The sequence below is a fragment of the Mobula hypostoma genome, chromosome 10 (genome assembly GCF_963921235.1).
Source record: "Mobula hypostoma chromosome 10, sMobHyp1.1, whole genome shotgun sequence".
Lineage (NCBI taxonomy): Eukaryota > Metazoa > Chordata > Chondrichthyes > Myliobatiformes > Myliobatidae > Mobula > Mobula hypostoma.
The window spans coordinates 91,754,258-91,780,669 of record NC_086106.1 but is presented as its reverse complement, the minus strand read 5'-3'; the positions used below and the strand labels follow the sequence as shown (position 1 = coordinate 91,780,669).

The 26,412-nt window shown below is 41.1% G+C and overlaps 1 protein-coding gene across 7 annotated transcripts in view; it reads right to left on the bottom strand.

Annotated features, from left to right (window-relative positions):
* LOC134353033 (glycerophosphodiester phosphodiesterase domain-containing protein 5-like) overlaps positions 1 to 26,412 on the bottom strand; it is a 111,593-nt gene that overhangs the window by 61,953 nt on the left and 23,228 nt on the right. For 6 of the 7 annotated variants that reach the window (XM_063060848.1, XM_063060854.1, XM_063060852.1 and 3 more), the window contains exon 2: positions 4,245 to 4,385. In XM_063060848.1, coding sequence (XP_062916918.1) covers positions 4,245 to 4,337 — 93 coding nt within the window. In that variant the 5' untranslated portion in view covers positions 4,338 to 4,385. Of the gene's footprint in view, positions 1 to 4,244; positions 4,386 to 21,311; positions 24,572 to 26,412 lie in introns of those variants that run through there. The other variant, XM_063060851.1, reaches the window with a different exon arrangement.

The following is a 26,412-nucleotide window of genomic DNA, read 5'->3' as shown; positions in this document are numbered from 1 at the left end:
GAAGAATAGAAACAAGAAGTATGTCTGTGAGGCCGGTGTTCTGGACTGGGTGTCAGACGTGGGATGGCCAGGAGAATCCCAGCCTCCCGGACGGCCACATCTGCGCCAGGTGCGTCAAGCTGCAGCTCCTTTGGGACCAGATTAGGGAACTGGAGATGCAGCTCAGTGACCGTTGTCTGGTCAGGGAAAATGAGGAGGTGATAGAGAGGAACTATAGGCAAGTAGTCACACCAGGGCCTCGGGAGACAGATCAGAGGGCAACAGTCAGGAGACGGAAGGGCAAGAGTCAGATACTAGAGAGTACCCCTGTGGCCAACCCCCTTAACAATAAGTACTCCTGTTTGAGTACTGCTGGGGTGGATAACCTACCTGGAGGAAGCAAAAGTGGCCGCGCCTCTGGCACAGAGTCTGGCCCTGTGGCTCAGAAGGGTAGGGAAAGGAAGAGGATGGCAGCAGTGATAGGGGACTCTATAGTTAGGGAGTCAGACAGGCGATTCTGTGGACGCAGGAAAGAAACACAGGTGGTAGTTTGCCTCCCAGGTGCCAGGGCCCAGGACATTTCTGATCACGTCCATGATATCCCAAAGTGGGAAGGTGAACTGTCAGAGGTTGTATTAAATATTGTTACCAACGATATAGGTAGGAAAAGGGAGGAGGTCCTGAAAACAGACTACAGGGAGTTAGGAAAGAAGCTGAGAAGCAGGACCTTAAAGGTAGTAATCTCGGGATTACTGCCTGTGCCATGTGACAGTGAGTATAGGACAAGTGTGAGGTGGAAGATAAATGCATGGCTGAGGGATTGGAGCAGGGGGCAGGGATTCAGATTTCTGGATCATTGGGACCTCTTTTGGGGCAGGCATGACCTGTACAAAAGGATGGGTTGCACTTGAATCTGAAAGGGACCAACACCCTGGCAGGGAGGTTTGCTAAGGCTCTTGGGGCGAGTTTAAACTAGAATTGCTGGGGGGTGGGAACCAAATTGAAGAGACGGAGGAAGGGGTGTTTGGCTCACAAATCAAGAAAGCTTGTAGGCCGCGTGAGGGGGAGGATAGGCAGGTGATAGAGAAGGGATATGCTCAGATTGATGGTTTGAGATGTGTCTATTGTAATGCAAGGAGTATCATGAACAAACTGGATGAGCTTAGAGCGTGGATCAGTACTTGGAGCTATGATGTTGTGGCCATTACAGAGACTTGGATAGCTCGGGGGCTGGAATGGTTACTTAGAGTGCCAGGCTTTAGATGTTTCAGAAAGGACAGGGAGGGAGGCAAAAGAGGTGGGGGTGTGGCACTGTTGATCAGAGATAATGTCACGGCTGCAGAAGAGGAGGAAGTCATGGAGGGATTGTCTACTAAGTCTCTGTGGGTGGAAGTTAGGAACAGGAAGGGGTCAATAACTCTACTGGGTGTTTTTTATAGACCACCAATAGTAACAGGGACATTGAGGGGCAGATAGGGAGACAGATTCTGGGAAGATGTATATATACTATATGAGGGAGAATGAAAATCTGGCTGAGAGGTTCTCACTTAATGTCAGCCAGATGAAGGAGCTGATTACTGATTACAGGAAGAGGAAAGTGAATTTCCATGAGCCAGTTGTCAGCCAGGGATTGGAATGGAGAGGGTCAGCAACTTTAAATTCCTCAGTGTTATCATTTCAGAGCGCTAATGCCATTAAGACAGTGCCTCTATTGTCCTAGAAATTTGTGTAGATTCAACATGTCATCTGAAACTTCAACAAACGTCTATAGATGTGCAATGGAGAGTATATTGACTAGTTGCATCATAGCCTGGTAAGAAAAAGTGGTGAATACAGCTCAGTTTATCATAGGTAAAGCCCACCCAACCATTGAGCACATCTACTAGAACGTCTGTGAACCTTGTAGAATCCTCTTTAATTCTGCAATAACATGAACTAAAATATGATTGGATCTTCATGCAAGTTCTAAAGCAAGATAAAGTGAACCCAATTAAATAAATAACACAAAAAACATTATACTTGTTTATTGAGAAAAATGATCCAATATTACATGTATTTGTTGGAAAAAGTATGTGAATCTTTACTTTCAGTAACTAGTGTGACCCCAATATAGCAATAACTTCAACCAAACACTTCTGGTAACCGTTGATCAGTCCTGCACGTTGGCCTGGCGGAATTTTACTTCACATTTCTCCTTACAAAACTGCTTCATCTCTGGAATGCTGGTGGGCTTCCTTGCATGAACTGCTTGCTTCAGGTCCTTCCATAACATTTCTATAGGATTAAGGTCAGGACTTTGACGTGGCCATTCCTGGACAGGAATTTTCTTCCTTTTAAACCATTCTGTAGTTGATTTACTCTTGTCATTCAGATTGTTGTCTTGTTGTTTTATCCAAATTCTATTAAGCTTCAGGTGATGTGCTGCTACCCTGATATTCTCCTGTAAAATGTCTTGATACAATTTTGAATCATTGTCTCCTCAACGATTGCAAGCTGTCCAGACCCTGAGGCAGGAAAGCAGCCCCAAACCATAATGCTTCTTCCACCATGCTTCACATTTGGTATGGGGTGTTTTTTGTTGGTGTGCAATGCTCTTTTTCCACCTAACATTGCAATGTGCATTTCTGCAAAAAATTAAAACTTTTGTCTCATCTGTCCACAGAACATTGTCCCAGAAGCATTATAGAACATCCAGGCGTCTCTTGCAAACTTGAGACAGACAGCATTCTTTATTTGGAGAGCAGTGGTTTCCTCTATGTGTTCTTCCATGAACACCATTCTTGTTTGTGTTTTTCTGATCATGCACACATGAACAGCGACTTTAGCAAGTTCCAGAGATTTTTGCTAGTCTTTTGCTGTTACACTTGGGTTCTTTTTCTCTTCCTTTAGCATTGCACATTGTTCTCTTAGCGTGATCTTTACAGGATGCCCACTCCTAGAGAGCGGAGCAACAGTACTGAGTTTCTTCCATTTGTAGACTATTTCTCTTACTGTGGACCGATGAATACTCAGATCTCTAGAAATGCTTTTGCAACCTTTTCCAGCTTCATGCATCCCTGCATTTCTTCTTCTAAGGTCCTCAGAATGTGTTTTGATCGAGGCATTGTGCATATAAACAGATTTTCCTTGAGAAGAGCAGGGTCTGTCAGTAATCTGACTTTGTGTGTCTTTTTTATAGGGCATGGCACCTTTATAACCCACACCTCCAATCTCATCTCATTGATTGGAACACCCAACTCCAAATAGCTTTTGCAGAAGGCATTACCCCAGAGGTTCACATACTTTTTCCAAACAAATGCATATAATATTGGATCATTTTGCTCAATAAATAAATGAACAAGTATAATATTTTTTGTGTTATATATTTAATTGGGTTCCCTTTATCAAGCTTTAGGACTTAAATGAAGATCTGATCACATTTTAGGTCATATTTATGCAGAAAAAGAGGAAATTCTACAGGGTTCACAGACTTTCTAGCACCACTGTATTCAATGCTGTTGCAGGAAAGTAGCATCCATCATCAAGAACTCTCACCATCCAGGTCATATTCTTTTCTCACTGTTGTCATCAGAAAGAAGGTGCAGGAGCCTCAGGACCCACACCACCAGGTTCAGGAACAGTTATCACCCCTCTACCATCAGGCTCTTGACCCAGAAGGATAACCCCGACACTGAATTGTTCCCACAACCTATGGACTCACTTTAAAGGACTCTTCACCTTGTGTTCTGGATATTTATTGTTTATTTATTATTATTATTATTATTATTATGTGTGTTTTTCTTTTTCTTTTTGTATTTGCTCAGTTTGCTGTTTTTTGCACATTGGTTGTTTGTCCATCTTGTGTGAGGTCTTCATTGATTCTAGAATGTATCATTGTATTTACTGTGAATGCTCACATGAAAATGAATCCAGGGTTGTCGATGGTGATACATAAGTACTTTGATAATAAATTTACTTTGCACTTAACTTTTGGCACTTGCAGTGGCAAGAATTAGAAGGATGTACACTCCCTTACGGATTCATGCACTGGCTATTTCAGTTTTACCTACTTCTAAACTGAAACTTATTATTAAAGTCATAGGAACCATCAGGCATCTCATGGCCTGAGTCGACGTTTCCCCCCTCTCTCCCCTCCCTCACCATCTGCAATCTAGACAATCAATGTGTTCAGTCAGGAACTCTTTATTTTTTTCCATCTTGGTCTTCTACTCGTGAAAAGGTCTTGTGTCCCACTGTAATTATTTCCCCAGAACTCAGAATGATACCTTTTTGTTGCGATGCAATGGATTTTGTTTCCAGTGGCAACCATAAATACCAGTAACACAGATTAAACAATGTTTCCTCAGCACGTGCGGCATCTCTTTATCCTCTTTCAAATACTGTCATCAGGTATTGACTTTACTATCCTGGGGAAGAAAAATAGGAATAAATTAATTGAGATATGTTAAGAGTAAAATATTCTCTTCCATTAAACCAGAGAAATGATTATATCCCATTCACTGTTATTGCTTTGAAAATAAAAAGACAAAAATTGATGAGAACTGGAGAACAACCTGAGCCAGAATAAATATCATCTCACTGAACTCTGAAATATCTGGTATAAGTAAATATAAGCAAATATAAATGCTGATACTCAGAATAGTACAGCTCATTACAGGCCCCTCGGCCCACAATGTTGTGCCAACCCTCAAACCCTGCCTCCCATATAACCCCCCACCTTAAAATCCTCAATATACCTGTCTAGGAGTCTCTTAAACTTCACTTGTGTATCTGCCTCCACCACTGACTCAGGCAGTGCATTCCATACACCAACCACTCTCTGAGTAAAAAACCTTCCTCTAATATCCTCCTTGAACTTCTCACCCCTTACCTTAAAGCCATGTCCTCTTGTATTGAGCAGTGGTGCCCTGAGGAAGAGGTGCTGGCTATCCACTCTATCTATCCTCTTATTATCTTGTACACCTCTATTATGTCTCCTCTCATCCTCCTTCTCTCCAAAGAATAAAGCCCTAGCTCCCATAAACTATGATCATAATGCATACTCTCTAAACCAGGCAACATCCTGGTAAATCTCCTCTGTACCCTTTCCAATGCTTCCACATCCTTCCTATAATGAGGCGACCAGAACTGGACACAGTACTCCAAGTGTGGCCTAACCAGAGTTTTATAGAGCTGCATCATTACATCGCGACTCTTAAAATCTATCCCTCAACTTATGAAAGCTAACACCTCATAAGCTTTCTTAACTACCCTATCTACCTGTGAGGCAACTTTCAGGGATCTGTGTACATGTACCCCCAGATCCCTCTGCTCCTCCACACTACCAAGTATCCTGCCATTTACTTTGTACTCTGCCTTGGAGTTTGTCCTTCCAAAGTGTACGACCTCACACTTCTCCGGGTTGAACTCCATCTGCCACTTCTCAGCCCACTTCTGCATCCTATCAATGTCTCTCTGCAATCTTCAACAATCCTCTACACCATCTCAACACCACCAACCTTTGTGTCATCTGCAAACTTGCCGACCCACCCTTCTACCCCCACATCCAGGTCGTTAATAAAAATCACGAAAAGTAGAGGTCCCAGAATAGATCCTTGTGGGACACCACTAGTCACAATCCTCCAGTCTGAATGTACTCCCTCCACCACGACCCTCTTCCTTCTGCAGGCAAGCCAATTCTGAATCCACCTGGCTAATCTTCCCTGGATCCCATGCCTTCTGACTTTCTGAATAAGCCTACCGTGTGGAACCTTGGCAAATGCCTTACTAAATCCATATAGATCACATCCTCTGCACTACCCTCATCTACATGCCTGGTCACCTCCTCTAGGATCTCTATCAGGCTTCTTAGACACGATCTGCCCTTCACAAAGCCATGCTGACTGTCCCTGATCAGACCATGATTCTCTAAATGCCCATAGATCCTATCTCTAAGAATCTTTTCCAACAGCTTTCCCACCACAGATGTAAGGCTCACTGGTCTATAATTACCCGGACTATCCCTACTACCTTTTTTGAACAAGGGGACAACATTTGCCTCCCTCCAATCCTGCGGTACCATTCCCGTGGACCACGAGGAACATAAAGGTCCTAGCCAGAGGCTCAGCAATCTCTTCCCTTGCCTCGTGGAGTAGCCTGGGAAATATTCCATCAGGCCCCGGGGACTTCTCCGTCCTAATGTAATTTAACAACTCAAACACTTCCTCTCCCTTAATATCAACATGCTCGAGAACATCAACCTCACTCATATTGTCCTCACCATCATCAAGTTCCCTCTCATTGGTGAATACCAAAGAGAAGTATTCATTGAGGACCTCGCTCACTTCCACAGCCTCCAGGCACATCTTCCCACCTTTATCTCTAATCGGTCCTACCTTCACTCCTGTCATCCTTTTGTTCTTCACGTAATTGAAGAAAGCCTTGGGGATTTCCTTTACCTTACTTGCCAAGGCCTTCTCATGCCCCCTTCTTGCTCTTCTCAGCCCCTCCTTAAGCTCCTTTCTTGCTTCCCTATATTCCTCAATAGACCCATCTGCCTCCCAATCTGCCTCCCAACCTGCTCCTCTGTATCTCTGCTGCTACCAAGGGGCCTATAGAATACCCACAATAGAGTAATTGCTCCCTTCCTGTTCCTGACTTCCACCCATACGGACTCAAAAGAGGATCCTGCTACATTACCCACCCTTTCTGTAGCTGTAATAGTATCCCTGACTAGTAATGCCAACCCTCCTCCCCTTTCCACCCCTCTCTATCCCTTTTAAAGCACTGAAATCAAGGAATATTGAGATTCCATTCCTGCCCTGGTGCCAGCCAAGTGTCTGTAATGGCCACTACATCATAATTCCATGTATGTATCCAAGCTCTCAGTTCATCACCTTTGTTCCTGATGCTTCTTGCATTGAGGTGCACACACTTCAGCCCTTCTACCTTACTACCTTTACACCCTTTATTCTGCTTCTCTTTCCTCAAAGCCTCTCTGTATGTTAGATCTGGCTTTACTCCATGCACTTCTTTCACTGCTCTATCGCTCTGGGTCCCATCCCCCTTGCAAACTAGTTTAAACCCTCCCGAACCATGCCAGCAAACCTACCTGCAAGGATATTGCTCCCCCTCGAGTTCAGGTGCAACCCATCTAATCTGTACAGTTCCCGCCTTCCCCAGAAGAGATCCCAATGATCCAAAAATCTAAAACCTTGCTCCCTGCACCAACTCCTCAGCCACGCATTCAACTGCCATCTCCTCCATTTCTTACCATCACTGTCACGTAGCACTGGCAGCAATCCTGAGAACGTCACCCTTGAGGTCCTGTTCTTCAGCCTTCTGCCTAGTTGCAGAAACTCACACTTCAGGACCTCATCCCTCTTCCTTCTTATGTCGTTGGTACCAACATGTATCACGACTTCTGGTTGCTTTCCCTGTCGTACCAGGATGTCTTGCACCTGGTCAGAGACATCCCGGACCCTGGCACCCGGGAGGCAACAAACCATGCGGTTGTCCTTCTCACGTCCACAAAATCTCCCGCCTGCTCCCCTGACTATAGAGTCTCCAATGATGACAGCTCTCTTCTTCTCCGTCCCACCCTTCTGCACCACCGGGTCAGACTCAGTGCCGGAAGCCCTGCCACCGTGGCTCACACCTGGTCAGTCATCCCCGCCAACAGTCTCCAGGACGGTAAACTTATTATTCAGGGGAATGGCTACAGGAGTGCTCTGTACCACCTGTCTGCTCACCTTCGCTTTCCCCCCTCTGACTGTCACCCAACGACCTGCTTCTGACAGCCTAGGTGTGACTACCTCCCTGTAGCTCTCATCTATGACTGCCTCATTCTCCCTTATGAGTCGAAGGTCATCCAGCTGCTGCTCCATATTCCTTACATGGTCTTCCAGATCGCCCAGCCGTATGCACTTCCGGCAGATGTGACTGTGCGGGAGAGGGGCGTTCCCCCAAGACTGCCACATCTCACATGAGAGACACATCACCATCTCAGGAGGTATTGTAAAGACTAACTGCGAGCAAGCTTGTCCCCTGCCTCCTCTCGTCGAAGCCTCTCGAGTCAAAGCCTCAAAACTCCACTACTTTACTGGCCCACTCACTCACTGGCCGCTTCGCTTGAGCTATCCCTCTATTTATCCGTTTGAGCTTTTCAAAATGTTTGGTCACCTGACCTCGACTGCCCAATCAGCTGCTTTCTGCCTAGTCTGAGCTTTTCAAATCTTGATTGTCTAATCAACGGCTTTCTGCTGATCTATTCAAATCTTGATTGACTTCATTGCACAGACCAACTGCCAAAACTGCCAGAATCTCTCGAGTCAAAGCCTCAAAGCTCCACTCCTTCACTGGCCCACTCACGCTCTGGCCGCTTTCCACAGGCCGCTCCGCTTGAGCTACCCCTCTATTTATCTGTTTGAGCTTTTCAAAATGCTTGGTCACCTGACCTCAATTGCCCAATCAGCCGCTTTCTGCTAAGTCTGAGTCTGAGTCTCAGGTCGTTGAACTATATCATGAAGTAATAGTGACTCATACAATTAGTTGTGAAGAAAATAAATTAGAAATATAAAGTAAAACATGCTCATTCCTTTATTTTGCCACTTGGGAAACTATCATAATTAGCTTCCAAACTCACTGGATTACTATTGATGGGCACTTGATGGTCATCATGCACACGATGGGATGTTGGGACTATTTCTTTATTGTATGTCTCTGCGACTTTATAGCATGTCATGCAGGCACACCATACATTGAAAGATAGCTCTGCATGTTTATTTATTTATATGAAACAGGGTTTTATTTCATGTTACTTATATGCTACTGACTTTCATCCTGCTGAGCAGTGAGGACTTTCATACAGTTATGCATCCCATTGATTGCTTCTCTGATTTAAATAAATTGGTGCAAAATTGGTGAATTAACTTGAATTACTTTGTTTGTAGTTACAATAGCTACACACATTGAATTGGTACTTTCAAGTAGAATTCCATAAAAAGAGATATAAATGTGTGGCATACATTTGACATTATTGTGTTTCGGATGGACCTTCGTTTACAGTAATACTGTATATGTGGAAATTGAGGAAATGAAATGATGATTAATTATCTCACTCAATTTATCTGTGCAAGGAAAAACTTCTGGTTTTGTAAGACAGACAAAGTAAGGTAATTCCTTTGGGGCAGTTCATTACACAATTCCTTCTTACTTTTTTGCTATCAAAGGAAATTAATTTGCACTTATCTACACAATGTTCTATTATGAACAAATCGAACTGCAGAGGCATGAATCTCCTTTTTAATTCTGCAATCCTTTACTGTGATGATGTCTATTCAGCCTATTAAGAATAGGGGACCTGTCTTACATTGAAAGCTCTACCAATTTTATTCCCTCCCTTCCTCTTGTCAGGAAATGTAGAGAATATTTGACCCAAGTGCAGAGCAGCAGAGAATGATCACTTTAATAACAAACTACAAAATAACAAGTCACGAGGGGCCACAAAACAGGAGACAACAGATACTTAACACGACAAGGCAACTAGGTAACTGAAGGCCAGGAGCAACTGGTTGAGGCTGGCTGGTTCATTTGAGAGTTCAAAGATTGTAAATGAGAGCTGGGTTTAAATAGGCTGCAGGTAATTAGTTGGAAACGAGTGGAAGGTGATTCCCATTAGCTGGCTGGAGACTGGGAGGAGCCTGCATTTGCAGGCCAGACAGAATTCACGCCCCCCCCCCCCACCGCCATCACCCCACCTGCCTTATTGATCCAGATAGGTCTGGTGGAACTCCTCGATGAGTGATGATGGATCCATGATGAAACTGAATGGCCCAAGATCTCCCCTGTGGGCTAGTCCCAGATGGCCAGGTTCTGCACACCTCATCCACAATGTTGTGAATCCATCAACCGATAAACTGTGTATACTGGGCTACCTTCCACCACCCTTGGTTCTGGACATGCAGTCATAGATGGATTAAGTGGGGCATGGACAATGGGCTTCAGGCATGACACATGGAAGGTAGGTGTGATTTTGAGGGACAGTGGCAGCTGGAGAAGGTAAGTGACTGGAATCTGCGTAAACTTAAAGGGACCAATGAACTGGAGCAAGTGCTTTCAGAGTCAGTGTGCAGGGGCATGTCTCGGATTGAGAGCGAGACACAGTCCCCAGGCAGCAGTAGTCTGGCTAGGCGCCAATGTGTGTTAGCTTGGTGGCAGGAAGCCCTTTTGGCAGCTGATATGGCCCTCCATGCCCTCCTCCAATCATTCCAGCATCTGTGAACCAGGGCCCTGGTGGACAGAACCTCTACTGTTGGCTCCTCTGCAGGGAACGTGGGTTTAACTGTCATGACAGGGGTGTCTGCCTGAGTGTTCTTGGATGCGGGTTGGTAGGAGATGAAAAAGTTGAAATGTTTGAAGAAGAGGGCCCACTGAGCCTGATATAGTTTTAGTTGGCGGTTCTGTTGAAAGGATACAAGGTTCTGGTGGTTGGTCCAGATCAGGAAGGGCTTGGTGTTTCCCATTGCTAATGTCCCCATTCCTTCAAAGCTCATTTGAGGGTGAATCTCATACTACAGAGGCAAGAATTGTCTCCTGTACCATAGCTGTGCTGTGTAGAGTTGAGTTTGTGTGAGAAGAAGGCACAAGTGCGTCTCTTCCCATCTTGAGTTTGTTGGGAGAGGATGGCCCTGGTGCTCATATCAGATGTGTCCACCTCTACCACTAAAGGCCTGGAGGTGTTCAGATAGAGGAACTGGATGGACTCATGGAGTTTTCTGATACTCATGTGCAAAGGCCATGTGTACATTCTGACTATCCTAGACCCAAGGGGTGTCTGTCAATGGCTGCGATGCAGAAGGGGTGCGAGATAGGCTTGGTAGGGTGCAAGCCGCACACAGAGTCTGGTCCAGAAAGTTGCTTACTGCACCTGAATGCTCCAGACCCTCCCGCCTGCCTGAGTTCTGGAGGCATTCCTGAGAAGGGTCCTGCAGCCTGAAATGGTTCTGGGAATGGAACTAGACTTCTGGCTGGTAATCTGGAGGGTCGTTCCATAAAACTCTTGTTAACATGGAAGACCAGAGTGATGAGGCTTTTGAGCTCAATGGGCATCTTCCGGGTAGTCAGCTTGTCTTTCTGGCACTCTGGGAGCCCATGATGTTAATGGTCCAGTAGCACTTCCGCATTCCAGCCACAGTCAGTCGCAAGGGTCCTGAATTCCACATTGTACTCCAGCACCGAACATAAGCTTTGACGCCAGTGAAGTATCTGATCTGCTGCCCCCTTCCACTTTGCCGATGGTCGAAAACCTGGCCCACCTCAGTGGTGATCTCCTCACATTTATTGAAGATGGTAGTTTATTGTCTCATTTAGTGGTGGCCCAGTAAAGAGAGAGATGATGAAGGCTCTGCCTATAGAATACGTGGGCGGCTGCAGCTCAAAGTGCAAGACACACTTGGACAGGAAGTTGTGGCATCGGGTTGGGTATCTGTTGATACACTGGATCACAAGAGTCCAGGGCTCTGAGGGAGGAGGTTGACTGGTGTGGAGTTGTTGTAATGAGATGAAGAGTTGGTTGAGAGTGGTGAGCAGGTAGTCAAAGGTTCCCTGCTGCTTCTGGAATGTGTGCTTGTAAAGACAGCTGACTTCCTTTAGGCAAACAAACTCTGCTGAATCAATTGCTATGTCACTCATCCTGTCAGCAAAGGTAGTGGAGGCTTGAACCAAACACAGAGGAGTGGAGATCACTCAGTGGTGAGCAATCACTTTTAATAATAAACTTTAAAATAACAGGTCACAAGGGGCCTCAAAATAAGAGAGAATAGATACTTAACACAACAAAGCAACAAGGTAATTAAAGGCTCAGAGCAATTGATTGAGGCTTGCGGGTTTGTATGAGTGAAGAAGGGTTGTGGATCAGAGTTGGGTTTAAATAGGCTGCAGGTTATGTGTTGGAAGTCGCAGGTGACTCCTGTTAGCTAGGTGGAGTCTGGGAGGAACTTGCATGTGTAGACTGACACCTCTCTCCCACACACATTTTGAATGGAGATACCTATGCATGCATTTATACAAATGATATACAGTAATGGCAAATGGAAAAATGGTACAGTTTTTCTAGAACTGAAGCATCAATATACAAATGTTGAAATGCTGCTTGGTTACTGCCCACCACTGCTAGTGCTAGCATCATTTTTTGCATGAAGTTCAAAAAAAATGTTTTTTTTAAAATCACGATCTCTCACAGTGACCTCTCATGGAACCCTACTAGAGAAACCCTGGTTTACAGATTCATTATTGAATGAAAGCTCTGAAAGCCTCAACTATTCTCAAGAAGTTCAACACTATTTTGGACAAAACAATGCCCTTTAATTCTTTTAGTTCATGTGTGTTGCATCCTTTGACTTTTGTCGACCTCATTTATTTCTGTCAGTGTAAATGTACACAATTTTATTTATCTATGTGTGTGACTGGAAGCATGTGACGGCCAAATGCAGGCTCACTGTAGGTGTGCACATCAGCTCTTAAACATTAATTTGGAAAATTGAACCTATAGGCCAGAAGAAATGAACAGGGCGAATAAAGAGGCTATGAGCTGTTTACAGATGAGCAATCTGATCACCCCTTATATTAACCCAGGCAATTTAAAAATAATTTAACATTATTATTAGCTTTCAATTTTTGTTGCCTAACTTAAACTTAATATGGCTTTTTCCTTGGCTAAAGTAATATACGAGCCACTTCAATTCTATATTTGTATGTTATACAGGATACATTTTTGTCATTTGTCTGATATTATTTTACTATTTTCAATATGGCCCTATTGAAATATTTTCTACTGTTATTTCTACTGAATTCTCAAAGGACTTGTTCGATTGGAGGCCTGTGACCAGTGGTGTACCACAGGGATTGGTGTTGGTTCTGCTGTTGTTTGTCATCTATTCTAACAATGCGTTAGTAAGTTTGCAGATGACACTAAAATGTGTGGTGTAGTGGACAATGAAGAAGGCTATCTAAGATTACAGCAGGATCTAATTGACCAGATGTAGGTCAAGGAACAGCAGGTGGAATTTGCTTATTTATTTAGAGATACCACGTGAGGCAGGCCCTTCTGCCCATCAAACAGCTCCATACCCAAGCCACCTACTTAACACTAGCCTAATATTTACAATGACCAATTTACTGTTACGTCTTTGAACTGTGGTTGGAAACTGATCAGCAGGAGTTAACCCATGCATTCATGGGAGGAACTTTCAAACCTTCTTACAGAGGACGCTGGAACTACAAACCCCAATGGCCCAAGTTGTAAGGTGCAAATGCAAGGTGCTACACTTTGTGAGTTAAGCCAAGGCATGGCAGAGCTCTGAAGTGTACTGCATGACAGAGTGACCTTGGGGTACAGGTACATAGTTCCCTGCAACTGGTGATATTGGTAAACTGGGAGGTAGCATACTAAGCTTCATTAGTCAGGCTATTGAGTACAAGAGTTGGAACATAATGTTAAAACATACATGTCATTGGAAAAGCTACACTTGGAGCAATGTGCGCAGTTCTGGTGCACTGCAGTTGTCATTAAAATGTTGCAACAAAGATTCACAAGAATGATACCAGCGCTAGCAGGCTTGCGTTACAAGGGAAGTCTCAATAGGCTGGGATATATTCCCCTCGAGTATTGAAAGTTAATGAGTGACCTTACAGAAGCATATAAAATCATGAGAAGAGTGGATAAATTGGACGGTTACAGCCTTTTCCGCGAGGCAGGGGAGTCTAAAGCTAGAGGGAATAGATTTAAAGTAAGGGTAGGCAACTTATATGGAACATGCAAGGCAAACTTTTCACACAGTGGATCGTGAGTATGTGGAACGATCTGCCGGAGGAAGTGGTAGAGGTTGGTACAATTACAATGTTTGAAAGGCATTTGGGCAGGTACATGGATAGAAAAGATCTAAAGGGATATGGGCAAATGGGATAGGTTTAGACAGACTTCTTGGTCAACATGACCAAGTTGCACTGAAAGACCTGTTTTGAGTCATAGCTGTATAATGCTATAACTCAAAGACACACACTTTCCTTCCATTGTACGTTACATGTGCACAATGGTCAATTCTATTTGCTGCTCCACAACAAATGAAGCACCTCCAATACCTAGATAATATTCAGGCTTGGGCTGAGAACTGGCAAGTAAGGACACACCATAAAATACAAGGGCATACCATCTTCAGCAATTCTGATCACCTACATTTGTTATTCACTGGCATTGCTATCTCTGATTGCTGCATTGTCAACACCCTGAAGGTCTCCATCGACCAGAGACTCAGCTGGATCAGCAACATATATATGAAGGCTACAAAAACAGATCAGAAGCAGGGAATCCTGTGATGAATGACTTACCCTCTTCGTTGCAACAGATTCCCACTATTTGCAAGGCATGATGGAATATTGTTAATTGCCTAGATGGGATCTAGCTCCAACAACTCTCAAGAAGTTTAGCTGCATCCTGGACAGAACGGTCTGCTGTCTACCTGTCTACTGTCCTAAGCATCCAAAACTACATTTCTTGTCCAAGCTTTGTTGACAGCTCCTCCTAACCTGTGATCTCTACCACAAAGAATGACAAGGGAAGAAGGTGTATATGAACCCATCATTCAACAATTTGCCTACAAGCTGCACACCATTTTGAGTTGGAAATATAAGATGATTCTTCATTGTCAGTAATTCCAAATTCTGGGACTCTCTGTCCAATAGCCCTGTGGGAGTATCTTTCCCAAAAGAAGTATAATCGTTGAAGAAAGTAGCTCACCCGAGCGCTCCTTAAACTAGCGTGCAGTATCTAAATGCGGTTTCCTTAATATCTATATGACATATATCAGCTAATTCAAATGATCCAAAGGGACAAAACTATGGCTCATTGACTAATATTGTTAAGCCAAGCACTCCCTTAACCAGCTGAACCAGTGCTTAAGTTAATTTTCATAACAATGTATGTGAACAATCGGTCTTCCTTATTCCCACAATAATATCATGCACCCTAAAAGCTTCTATGGTTCACATTTGAAAAACTGTTTTGAAATCATCTAATAAGCCAACTTTGATGTGCAATACATGGAATCACAAATGTTATGCTTGATCAAGTATAAAGGTGACACTTGTGACACCAGCAAATTTGATATGGGTTGACTTGGCAGTTCTGTTGAATGGATAGGAGATTCAGGTGGTTAGTCCAGATCAGGAAGGGCTTTCTGTTTCCCATTGCCAATGTCTCCATTCCTCCAAAGCTTATTTGAGGGTGAGTCTCTTACTGCAGAGGCAAGAATTTAATCAGGTGTGTTCAGATTGCTCATCTGTAAACAGCTCACAGCCTCTTTATTGACCCTGTACATTACTTCTGGCCTGTAGGTTCGATTTTCCAAATTAATGTTTAAGAGCCGATGTGCACACCTGCACTGAGCCTGCATTTGGCTGTCACATGCTTCCAGTCGCACGCATAGATAAAGAAAATTGTGTACGTTTAGACTGACAGAAATAAATGAGGTCGACAAAAGTCAAAGGATGCGACACACACAATTTATTAACTAAAAGAATTAATGGACATTGTTTTGTCCAAAATGGTATTGAACTTCTTGAGAATAGTTGAGGCTTTCAAGGTTTTCATTCAGCAATGAATTTCTAAACCAGGGTTCCACGGAACCTTAGGGTTCCAGGAGAGGTCACTGTGAGAGATAGTGATTAAAAAAAAAATTAACATTGTTTTTTGAACTTTGTGCAAAATATGATGCTAGCACTCGCAATGGTGGGCAGTGACCATGCAGCCCCATTAGCAATCTCACTAGAGGCCTTGCAGCCCAGTAGGGCAGTGCGCAGTAGGACTGTGTTTATTTGATTGAGACTATTCTCAGTTCTTGACGTGAGATATGGGAAGCCCTTGATAATCGGTGAGCGTTACATTGCACGGAGGAGAGGATGGTAAGCTGATAATTGATGAGCACTATATTGCATGGATGGGAGGACAGTCGGCTGAGGAGCGTGAAGTGCATTTTCCGAGCTTTGACTCTGACTCTGATGTCAGCCTCCCCCTCCCAAATGAACTCCCCCAACTTCCCGTAATGCGCCGCCAACTGACTTATGGGAGTGAACAAACTCTACCAATGTAGCAGAAAATTGTAGGGAAATACTCACCCTGAAGCAGGAATTTTTAAACCCCGTGACTCAGCCGCTGACCTGCTACTTTGTTGTTGTTGTAAACATTGCCAAAGGTGGATTGTGTACGTTAACAGTGAATTGTATTGCGAAGTTTTCATTTTTTGGTGATTTTTTTTGTTTAGTTATTTACTATGCCATTCTTTTTTATATTTTGTTAACCCATGTGTTTTACAGTTATGTCTGATGGTTCAATCTTCACTGCATTTCACCGGAATAGTGCAAAAGCAGACACAAAAAAAAGTCTGTCTTAACATTGAAAGCTACTTATCAATGGGTTTTACATGGTAATCCAAGTTGTCTGATTCCATTGTGCCTGTGGCAAACAACTTATAAATGCGGCAATGGCTCCAGCAAAATTGAAAAGGCATTTAATGACAAATCATAGCCATAAGGCACGCAAATGTGTTGATTATTTTAAATGGCTATTGGAATCTCAAAACAAACAGAGTAAAACTTTTGTTAATAAAGTCAAATTCAGTAAAAGGATTCAGTAAACAAGTTATTTAGTAGCAGAACTTACTACCCAGAAAAGGAAACATCACACAGTTGGTGGGAATGTAATAATGCCAGCATGTAAAATTATAGTGGGTAAAATGCTAGGACAAGATGCAGTACAAGAAATTGAAAAGGTTTCACTCTTGAACAGTAAGATAAGTCAATGTATTGATGACATGTCACATGATGTTGAAGAGGTTTTGTGTGCTAAACTGAAAAAAATAGCTTCTCTATCCAGATTGATGAGTCAACAGATTTTACCAATAAATGTCATGTTGTAGCATTTGTAAGATTTGTAAATGATGGTGAATTTCAAGAAAACCTTTTCTGTTGCAAAGAGCTGCCCAAAACAAGTGAAGGCCAAGATATATTTAATATTTTATTTTCACATCTGGAAACAAAAGATCTGTCTTGGAGGAACTGTGTCGCTTTGTCTTATGGTTTTTAGTAACTTTACTGTTCAACATTGTCGTAAATTTTCATGTTGTAAATAGCATTAATTAAAATCAATTTACTACCTTCATTTAAATTAAATCTATTGAGCCAACCTTTAGAAAAATTAAATCCCATTTTGCCTTAAGCCAGTTATTTCACAGAAATTTATTATGTTTACCTCATGAGTTTTTAAAATTTACGAAGGGGAAAGAAAGAGCTTAATTTCAAGAAAGGTAAGCTAAGCTTAACTACCTATTTTTTTTTCCAGGGAAGGTTGGCTAAAAATTCATTCTCTTCTGAAAAGAGCAGTGACAATTATGTTTGGATTATTAGATCTACAACTTACTGATTATGCTAACATCTTGTGAGCTGTAGATATAATAACTTTTACACAGGGGTTCCCTGAGACCTGAAAATTATTTCAAGGGTTCCTCCAGGGCAAAAAGTTTGAGAAAGGCTGCTCTAAACTTTACCTTGTATTTTAGAAGTAACTTCCTTCTCAAGAAGTGAAAACAACATTTTGTTTTAGTTTCAGATGCAGTATATTATTGTTAAAATGTGGTGGAGAGTGCATCTGATTACAATACACTTACCCATTCTTTAGCATCAAAAGCTAAAGTTTTAGCTTCTAAAGTGCAGTGATGTTATTGCAATAGGCTCAGAGAGCTATTTAGTTTTAGGAAAGTGCAGCTATTTCAAATTGTGAATGGATAATTAGTAACGAAGTATGCTAATTATTTGTTTTTGATATATTACAGAAAACCAAATGATCTGCATCTATGTTCCAGAGCAACAACTTGACCACACATTGGATTACCCTCATTTCAATTAATTTTATATGTTAAATACATGCTTTGAGTGTAGATTTGTTGCAGATGTTCAAAAGCTAGCTTAACGATTTTCTGGAGGTGGTTGATGCCAGTATATTCAAAATGTGAATGAAATGTTAAGCCATATACCCATGGTTAGCTATCTTGTGAAATTCAGGCTTACTAACTTGAGTTAGAGGTTCTTTTTCCTATGAAGTTGGATTATATATGTGATTTTAAAAGCAGTAATGATCAGTTCTTGTTGGAATTTACATTGCTGCTGGGAGGTGGGAAATTGTAAATTAATAAGACAGCTTGGAAAAGAAGACATTTACTAATGGGTAAAAGATCAACATTAAAATTCTGGAAATGGACTAAATAAAGGAAAAACACACTGGATTAAAAATATTGCCTGCTTACCAATTGCCGTACATTTGTTTCTAAAAGTACTGCGACTGTTGATTTAGACTATCTAGGTTACCAGAAGCTGTGTGGCAGGATTGAACTCTGATTAGCTTTCTGTGCATGTTCTCAAGACACACCCAAAGGTCTTACTTACAAAGTTTCCAAATGGAGAAATAGTTACTATTGCCCAATTGGTGAATTTCAGGGGAAAATGGAGAAATCAGCAGATCAGGCAGCATCCGTGGAGAGAAACTGACAGTTTAATTTCAACCCTTCCCTTTGTTTTTCTTTTGGGCATGTTGTAATCTCCAGCCTAAACACTGACCAGAAATTTTCAGAACTGTTTTGTTCATACCTTTTCGCGTTTGTTTTGTTTTCTATTTCATTTCTCACAGTTTACTATTCCTTGGCTATTCACAGTTCTTTATTTAATAATCACACTATATCATTGCCTGTTACCGAGATGTCCTTTCAGTCCACTGTTGTTTCCTCATTGTGTTTGTTTTAACTACTTCAAAGTTTTTCATACACTAAGTTTTCTTTAAATTCAATATTTAACTTTGTTTAATATTTAACTTTGTCCAGATCACCTGTTAACCATATGTTTTTACTCATCTGCTGAGAGAATTGGATACAAGTAGAAAGGTACAGGATACAGTATTTTACAGTATATAGATTGTGCCACACACTTGAAGCCTATTCAGTTGCATGTTTCTCAAGCAAGAAAACAAACTACAGATAAACTCAACCAGTCAAGCAGCATCTGTAGAGGCAAAGGGATAATCAACATTTCAGAGCAAGCACGAGGAAATCTGCAAAAGCTGGAATTTCAAGCAACACACATAAAAATTGCTGGTGAACGCAGCAGGCCAGGCAGCATCTCTAGGAAGAGGTACAGTTGACGTTTCAGGCCGAGACCTTTCGTCAGGATGAAGGATCTCGGCCCGAAATGTCAACTGTATCTCCTCCTACAGATGCTACCTGGCCTGCTGCGTTCACTAGCAATTTTTATGTGTGTTTCAGAGCAAGACCTGGCATCCCCTTGCCTCCACAGTCTCGTGTCTAGATATTTCAGATTGTTTCTGTAGTTGGTTACGCAGACCCAAAGCAATTTAATATGCTCCAATGGCAATATTGCTTCATCTTGGATTCTTTTGGTTCTGCCTCACATATGACAGCTCTGCCTTAGCCCTCAGGCTTACAACTCAGAGCATAACAGTTACACCCAACCCTAGTCTTTTTAACAATATATTTGGTTTCCCTTTTACTATTGCATTTTTATTTTTGACATCTAGCACAGGTAGTTTCATTTTCCCATAACCCATGCCCAGAAATACTGTGTAATTCTCAGTACTGTACCTAATACCTTAATATTCAATGTTTTACCTTTGGCCAGATGAGCTATTGAAGATACATAACTGCCTGATGCTTCTGAATTTAGGAGGAATAGAACTGTTTCCTGGAATCAAAATGTTCTGATTTTGGCTACACCTGCATCCTCCTGCTTGTTTCTCCTAACCATTGACCCTTACTTAAACAAAACAATTATCTCAGTCTCGAATAAATTCTGTTATTCAGCATCCACAGTTTTCTTCCTTCTCAGAGTCTTGTATATTTACTGAGATCACGTTCGTTCTTTTAAACTCCAATGAATATGATTCTAATCTGCTCATCTTTTTCACATAGAGATATGCCTTAATCCTGGAAACTAATCTTTTGAGTAGTTTCCGAGCTGTTTCCAATGGAAGTAAATCCCTAGTTAAACAAGACGACCAAAGCTGTACAGGTCAGATCCTATAAATGCCCTGTGTCGGTGTGGGCTTCTGTTTCTTGTTGACTCCATTCCCTTTGTTTAAAACCATTTTCAAACAACTTCAGCTGCTGAATGTCTGAAATACAGTGCAGAAAGCACAGTGGGTCCAGAAACAGCTGTGGAAAGACTATCATGTCATTTGTATAATTATTTGCTGTGCCTTCATGCTAATGTTCCATGCTTCATGTACAATGATACCCTGATCTCTCTATACTGTAGCAGTCTCTTTTCCCACATAAACAATATTCCATTGTTCTCTTCTTACCAATTACCTCAATTACATTCCACCTGGCAAAATTTTACCTAAGTACTTAATCTATTTCTATTCTTTGTGGACTTTTTATATCCTTCTCACATTTTGCTATCCCTCCTATTTTTCATTCATCTGTAAATCTTGCCATAATAGATCTGTTCTTTAAAGTTATGAATCTAGCCTGTGGCTACTTAAGGTCTGAGCATCTATCCTTGTGACACTAGTTATAGCTTGCCAACCTGAAAATAGCCATTTAACTGACTGTTTTCTGTTCTTTTAACCAATCGTTTACCCATTCTAATATATTATCCTCACTGCCATACGTCCTTCTCTTCCGCACAAATTTCACGTCACATGCCGTGATAATAAACCTGATTCTGATTCAGTAAACCGTTACTAAAAGTTGTCCAGTTCCCCTTTATGCACCAGTTGGTATACCTTTAAAGCACTATATTGAATTGATAATAAATTTCACAGTAGGGGAATTAAGGGTTATGGAGAAAAGGCAGGTAGGTGGAGGTGAGTCCATGGCCATATCAGCCATGATCTTTTTGAATGGCAGAGCAGGCTCGATGGGCCAGATGGCCTACTCCTGCTCCTATTTCTTACGTATGTAAGGCCATGTTGCCTGAGCTTGACTGTATTATAATTTTTTAAATATTCTCTTCTCAAATCTTAAACTGAAACATTAAGTCTTTTTCACTCCATTAATGCTGCTTGGACATCTGAGTATTTTCTCTTTCATTTCAGTTTTCCAGCACATCCAGCTTTTTGCTTTTCAATCTTTAATGGAGCTAATCAGTTTATTCCCCTGTCTTTTCCCATTGTCCTTTAATTTTTTTCCTTTTAAGTACTAATATAATTTACTTTCAAACATACAAAAAAATCAGTTCTTCTGCTCTTCAGATGCAGATTGCAATAAGTCAGAACATCTGACTCACTCTCTTACCTGCAGGAAATGTTGCAATGTGCACTGCTTGGCAATCCTCTGTCACCCTGCCAAATTTCTAATGGTGCTCATCAGCCTCTCTATCCAACACACTCTGCTCTGTGCTTGTCTCATCAAGTAGAACGTCATGTTGCTGCTCCTTGCACGTACTGATGATAATAGTATTAAAGACGACACTCCCTCTTACACACACGCACTCAACTGCTTGTTTTATAGCTTATACTGTGTCTGTGCTTGAGATACATGAATTACTTCTGTGCTACAACTTCTAGTCTATACCAGATCAAATGTTACTGTGGAAGAAAAATACTAAGACCTTGTGACAGATGTTAAGGGGTTAACGATTTTTAAGAGTGTGAATTTAAAAGCTATAGTCACTTATCTGACTAATTTACACTGCGTGACTAAAATGTGCGCTGTAGACGCGATGTAGAAATAACTATATCTGTGCTTTGTTCTAAGAATTATCACACGTCTGTGGTTGAGCAAGCCCGATATACTTTCCTCAGAACCAACACTCAAGAAAATGGATAACCTCTCAGGGCATATTGTGCAGCTTCACTATTCTGTAGAATTGTAGTTTAGGTTCCTCCTTACAGCTTTGAGTGCTTCTTGTCACATACGTTTGGGGATTAACTAAGAGTTTACTCTATTGTTAAGCAGAGTTCCAAGATCCCGCTTTTAGGTGCTTGAGCTGTCCATGATATCATGTAAATAAAATCCTTTCGTCTGAAACAACTCTCTGAGTCGGCCTGATCTATTCTGTCTGCTGCTCCTGAGAGTTATCCGCAACAGTTACTTACTTAACAATTTGGATAAATTACATGCATTTTTCATCTATATTCCGTAAACTGAAATTTTACTCTGTCTCTTGGAATTTCTATGGCTGACCATCTCACTCTAATCTTTAACTTATTCCTTATTTCTTTTTTTCTCTTTATTTGCCCTATGAATTAAAAAAAAGCTAACAGTCTATTGAGCCCAATATTACTGGAATGACTGTTAGAGGTTAAATTTTATTTTATTCCGGGAATAAATGATTTACAAAATAATCCCAAAAAATTGTGAGGAAATGTTTGAATTATATGGATTTTTTTGCTTAAGTATGGAGGGTGCTGTGAAGAGAGACAACAGAGGAATGCAAAATTATCAGGGGTATTGTTGGGATAGATAGGGGGAAACTTTTTTTTTCTCATAGCAAAACAGTCTTTTTCTAGTGGGCATAGATTTAGGTTAAGAGGTAAGAGATTCCAAGGGGATCTGTGGATTTTTTTTCTGTGGACTTTTTTTCTACCTGAAGGATGGTTGGAAAATGGATGTCTCTATCTAAGTAGGTGGTGAAGGCAGTTACTCTCACAATACTTAAGGGATATCTGGAGTAGTTGAGCCGAGGCATAGAAAGCAATGGTCCTGTGCTGGTAAAAATGAATGGATAGATCGCGGTCAGCACCGACATGGTGGGTTGAAAGGATTGCCCTTTAAAGATTAAAGCTTAGCTTTATTTGTCACATGTACATCAAAATGCACAGTGAAATGCATCAAAAATCAAATCAGCAAAGGCTGTGCTGGGCATCCCTCAAGTGTCACCATACTTGCAACTCCAAGGTACCATACCCACAATTTTCACCAACCACAACCATACATCTTTTGGAATGTGTGAGGAAACAGGAGCACCTGGAAGAAACCCACAGAGTTATTGGGAGAACATACAAATTCCTTACAGGGAACTCCGATTGGTGAGTACTGGCGCTGTAAACTGAAGTGCTAACTGCTACACTTCTCTGAGGTATGAGTCCACGACTCTGAATTGTAACTTTAGGAATATTTTCTTTTGCTACACAGTCACTTGGGATCAGAATTATTTGCTTCCACTTTAGCTCCGAATCTTCTAATCAGGTCGGGGTGGCATCCTAACACTCTGCTGCAGACAGTGTAGGAGGCCACCTGAATGGATGAGAGGTCAGGTAGTGTGTGGCTTGATGTCCTACTTGTACCCTTTGTAGAGAACTGTGAATTTCATAAATGATGTTGGCTCTCACTGAAAGATAGCTCCTTATGTTCAGAAAATGATTTGTATTTTCCTGTGCAACACCTTTAACAGGCTAGAGGAACTCAGCAGGTCAGGCAGCATCAGTGGAAATGAATGAACAGTTGACATTTTGGGCCGAGGCCCTTCATCAAGACCCTTCAGCATCTGCAGAATCTCTTGTGTTTCTGTATTTTCCAGTTTCTTAATTTGCCCCTTTTGTTGGGGACAGTGTCATGCTATGAGATTAAGTTCATATTAGTTCCTCTTTTTTAGTGATATCTGGTTTAAAGTCCATTCTCTTGTAAACTCTGTGAATGAGTTGGTGAAGGTCCGGAGTTGATCCTCAGAATATTTACAAATGCGATCTGTGTGTTGCTGTTGAGAAGGTCCGGAGTTTAGCCTCGAAACATGTGCAAGTATGATCTGTGCGTTAATGTTCAGAGGCTGACATTGGATTGAACGTGGAACTGGAGAACAGATGGTGTAGGTTGCACAGGTTCCCATTTATCCTACAGATTCACTGTCTTCCTGCAGGAGACTGAAAATTAAAATGAAATCTGCAGACGCTGCGTGCCCAAAATGAAAACAGAAAATGCTGAAAACACTCAGCAAGTTACTCAGCATCTGTGAAAAGTGAAGCAGAGTTCACTTTTCAGGTCGAAGCTTGATCATCAGAAATGGGAACAAGAGAAAACAATTTAGCTTTAAGTTGCAGATGATGAGTGAAGGGATAGGTAGGACGTAGGGAATACCTGTGAAAAATCCTACAGGAAGCTTGCTGGAGGTGAAATACAGCATTGTGACTGGATAGTGAATGAATTGCAGAAGTGATGACAAACCTACCTTGACACTTGTTTGCATTGAGATTGGGTCTATTATAGACGATTAAGTTATTTTCTTGTTCTAAATCGAAATCTAAGTGGTGAATATTCCATTATATCTATGTTCCATTTAACCTGTAGAATTTTTATTATGTATCAACTCACTCGATAATTCCACATCATAGTGTGAAAATGGAATATTCTTTGATAATATTAATGTATGTTACTACTTGAGGTTCTGTAGCACTGGAGAAGTCATTCATTTTATCATTAACAATATTCCGAAGCTTAGTGATACTGATTCTCTGTCCAACTACTAATATTAACAAACATGCAGTTGGGAAGTATGGGCAATCCTGTTTCAAAGATGGTGAGAGTTCTTATTATCACACATTTCAGCTCATAACATTCAAGCTGACACACAAATAGTCTCATACCTAATACAAACAGTCTCACTAAGTTCAAAATGCTTCACCAATATGCATTAAATAGTGAAACTAAACAGTAAATGAGTTTGTTATTATCATGCAACATTTTTCTGATTAAATGTCATGTGAGATCACAGTTATTTGTAATCATAACCGGTGGCAATAATGGCAATAGATAGCAATCATCAGTTCAATTCTCAGTCCCAGGAACCCAGTGAATGAAACATCATTTACCATGTCACTGCTTGTAATTTTGCCCATCACTGTAAATCAGTGTCTTGAATACTGAATGTTCTGTCATTTGAAACAGTTTTTCCTAACATACTTCATCAAAACCATTTGCAATTTTGATTATTGATTAAATTTTCTTGAAGCTTTCTTGACTCTAAAGAGAATCAAATCAGTTCATCAGTCCCTGCAAAAATAACTCAAATCCTGAATCCCACGTACCATTCATACTAACTTTATGTTCAGAACTGAATGCTTTACTCCTGCTGAACCATAACCTCTCTCCATTTATCAATGCCCTATTGATAAAGTCAGGAATCCCAAGCAGAATTTTCATCTTGCCACACTCGAAGATTTGTATACTAAACCTTAGCCAATTTTATATCTATGATACTGCTGTCACATGTCCCACAATATTGATTTGGTGAAAAGTTTATCATTTAGAACTTTTGAAAACAATATAAAACAAATGACTATAGTTTAATTTAAATTCTCAATCACGTAATCAAAGAACACAGTTATGTTAGTCTAATGTCACTTGTATTGAACCATCTTGTGCTGATGTCTATATATGAATTAGCCCAAACTTTCCAAGTGCCACCTTATTGTATTCTGGATATTGTTTCTAAAATTACAGTGTTAGAGATTAAGAACAATCAATGCCATTTGTTGTTACTGCTCTTTCTTATTTCCCATCTCCTGCTGCACCCAGCAGAGTACAGCTGCAATTCTGACTATTCAAAACATTTGCTTCATATTAAACAGTAGGTTCTGTAAATCTGATTTGCAAATGTTATATATTAGGAAAATGCTATTCACTGTCTCCAACAAAACTAGTTACAGAGCGATCTAAACAACTAATAAGGTTAATAGGCAGAAGTTCTACAAAATTAAAATTCCTTTGCAACCTGCAAATGTTAGGCATTCCATACCTTGATGCCCGTGTCTCAAATTCTCTAGTGTATCTCGTGATTACTACTCATCTAAAGTTTTTTTCTTGGTATCCTGCTAATCTCCAGTCATACTATCTATACGCTCTCTCACAAAGCAATATATTCCTATGGTATTCATCCCTGACCTTTTTGTGAGGACTGATGATTACTGGAAGCAATGAATCAGCTTTTGGTTCTTTTCTTAACTATATGTCTTTAAGCCTCTGTATTGCTTTGCACACAGACTCCTGATCCTTAGTATTCCAGACACTGCCAATTATTCAATGAATTTCTTCTCCTCCTGCTGAGTTTAGCTGTGCTGATTTGATTTAATATTGGAAAGCTCATGCCTAAGTCTTATGTTCATGCTTTCTATGTTCCTCTCTTTAACAAGCTCTGAAGTGTCAAGAACCATGTGACTTAATAAAAGCAAGTCTATTTTGAAAATGATAATCTGACATCTTTTTAGTAGACATCTGATCTATGACACTAGAATTACACTCAAGTGACAAGTTTAAATTGCATCCATTGTAATCCAAAAAAAATCTCAGCAGTTGACAGTATTTGTAATACCATCTAGTTATTGAGTACCAAAGACAAATGAATCTTTTCTCTTTCTTCTAATGTGTTCTGCATACATAAGAACTTACACTAAAGCATGCA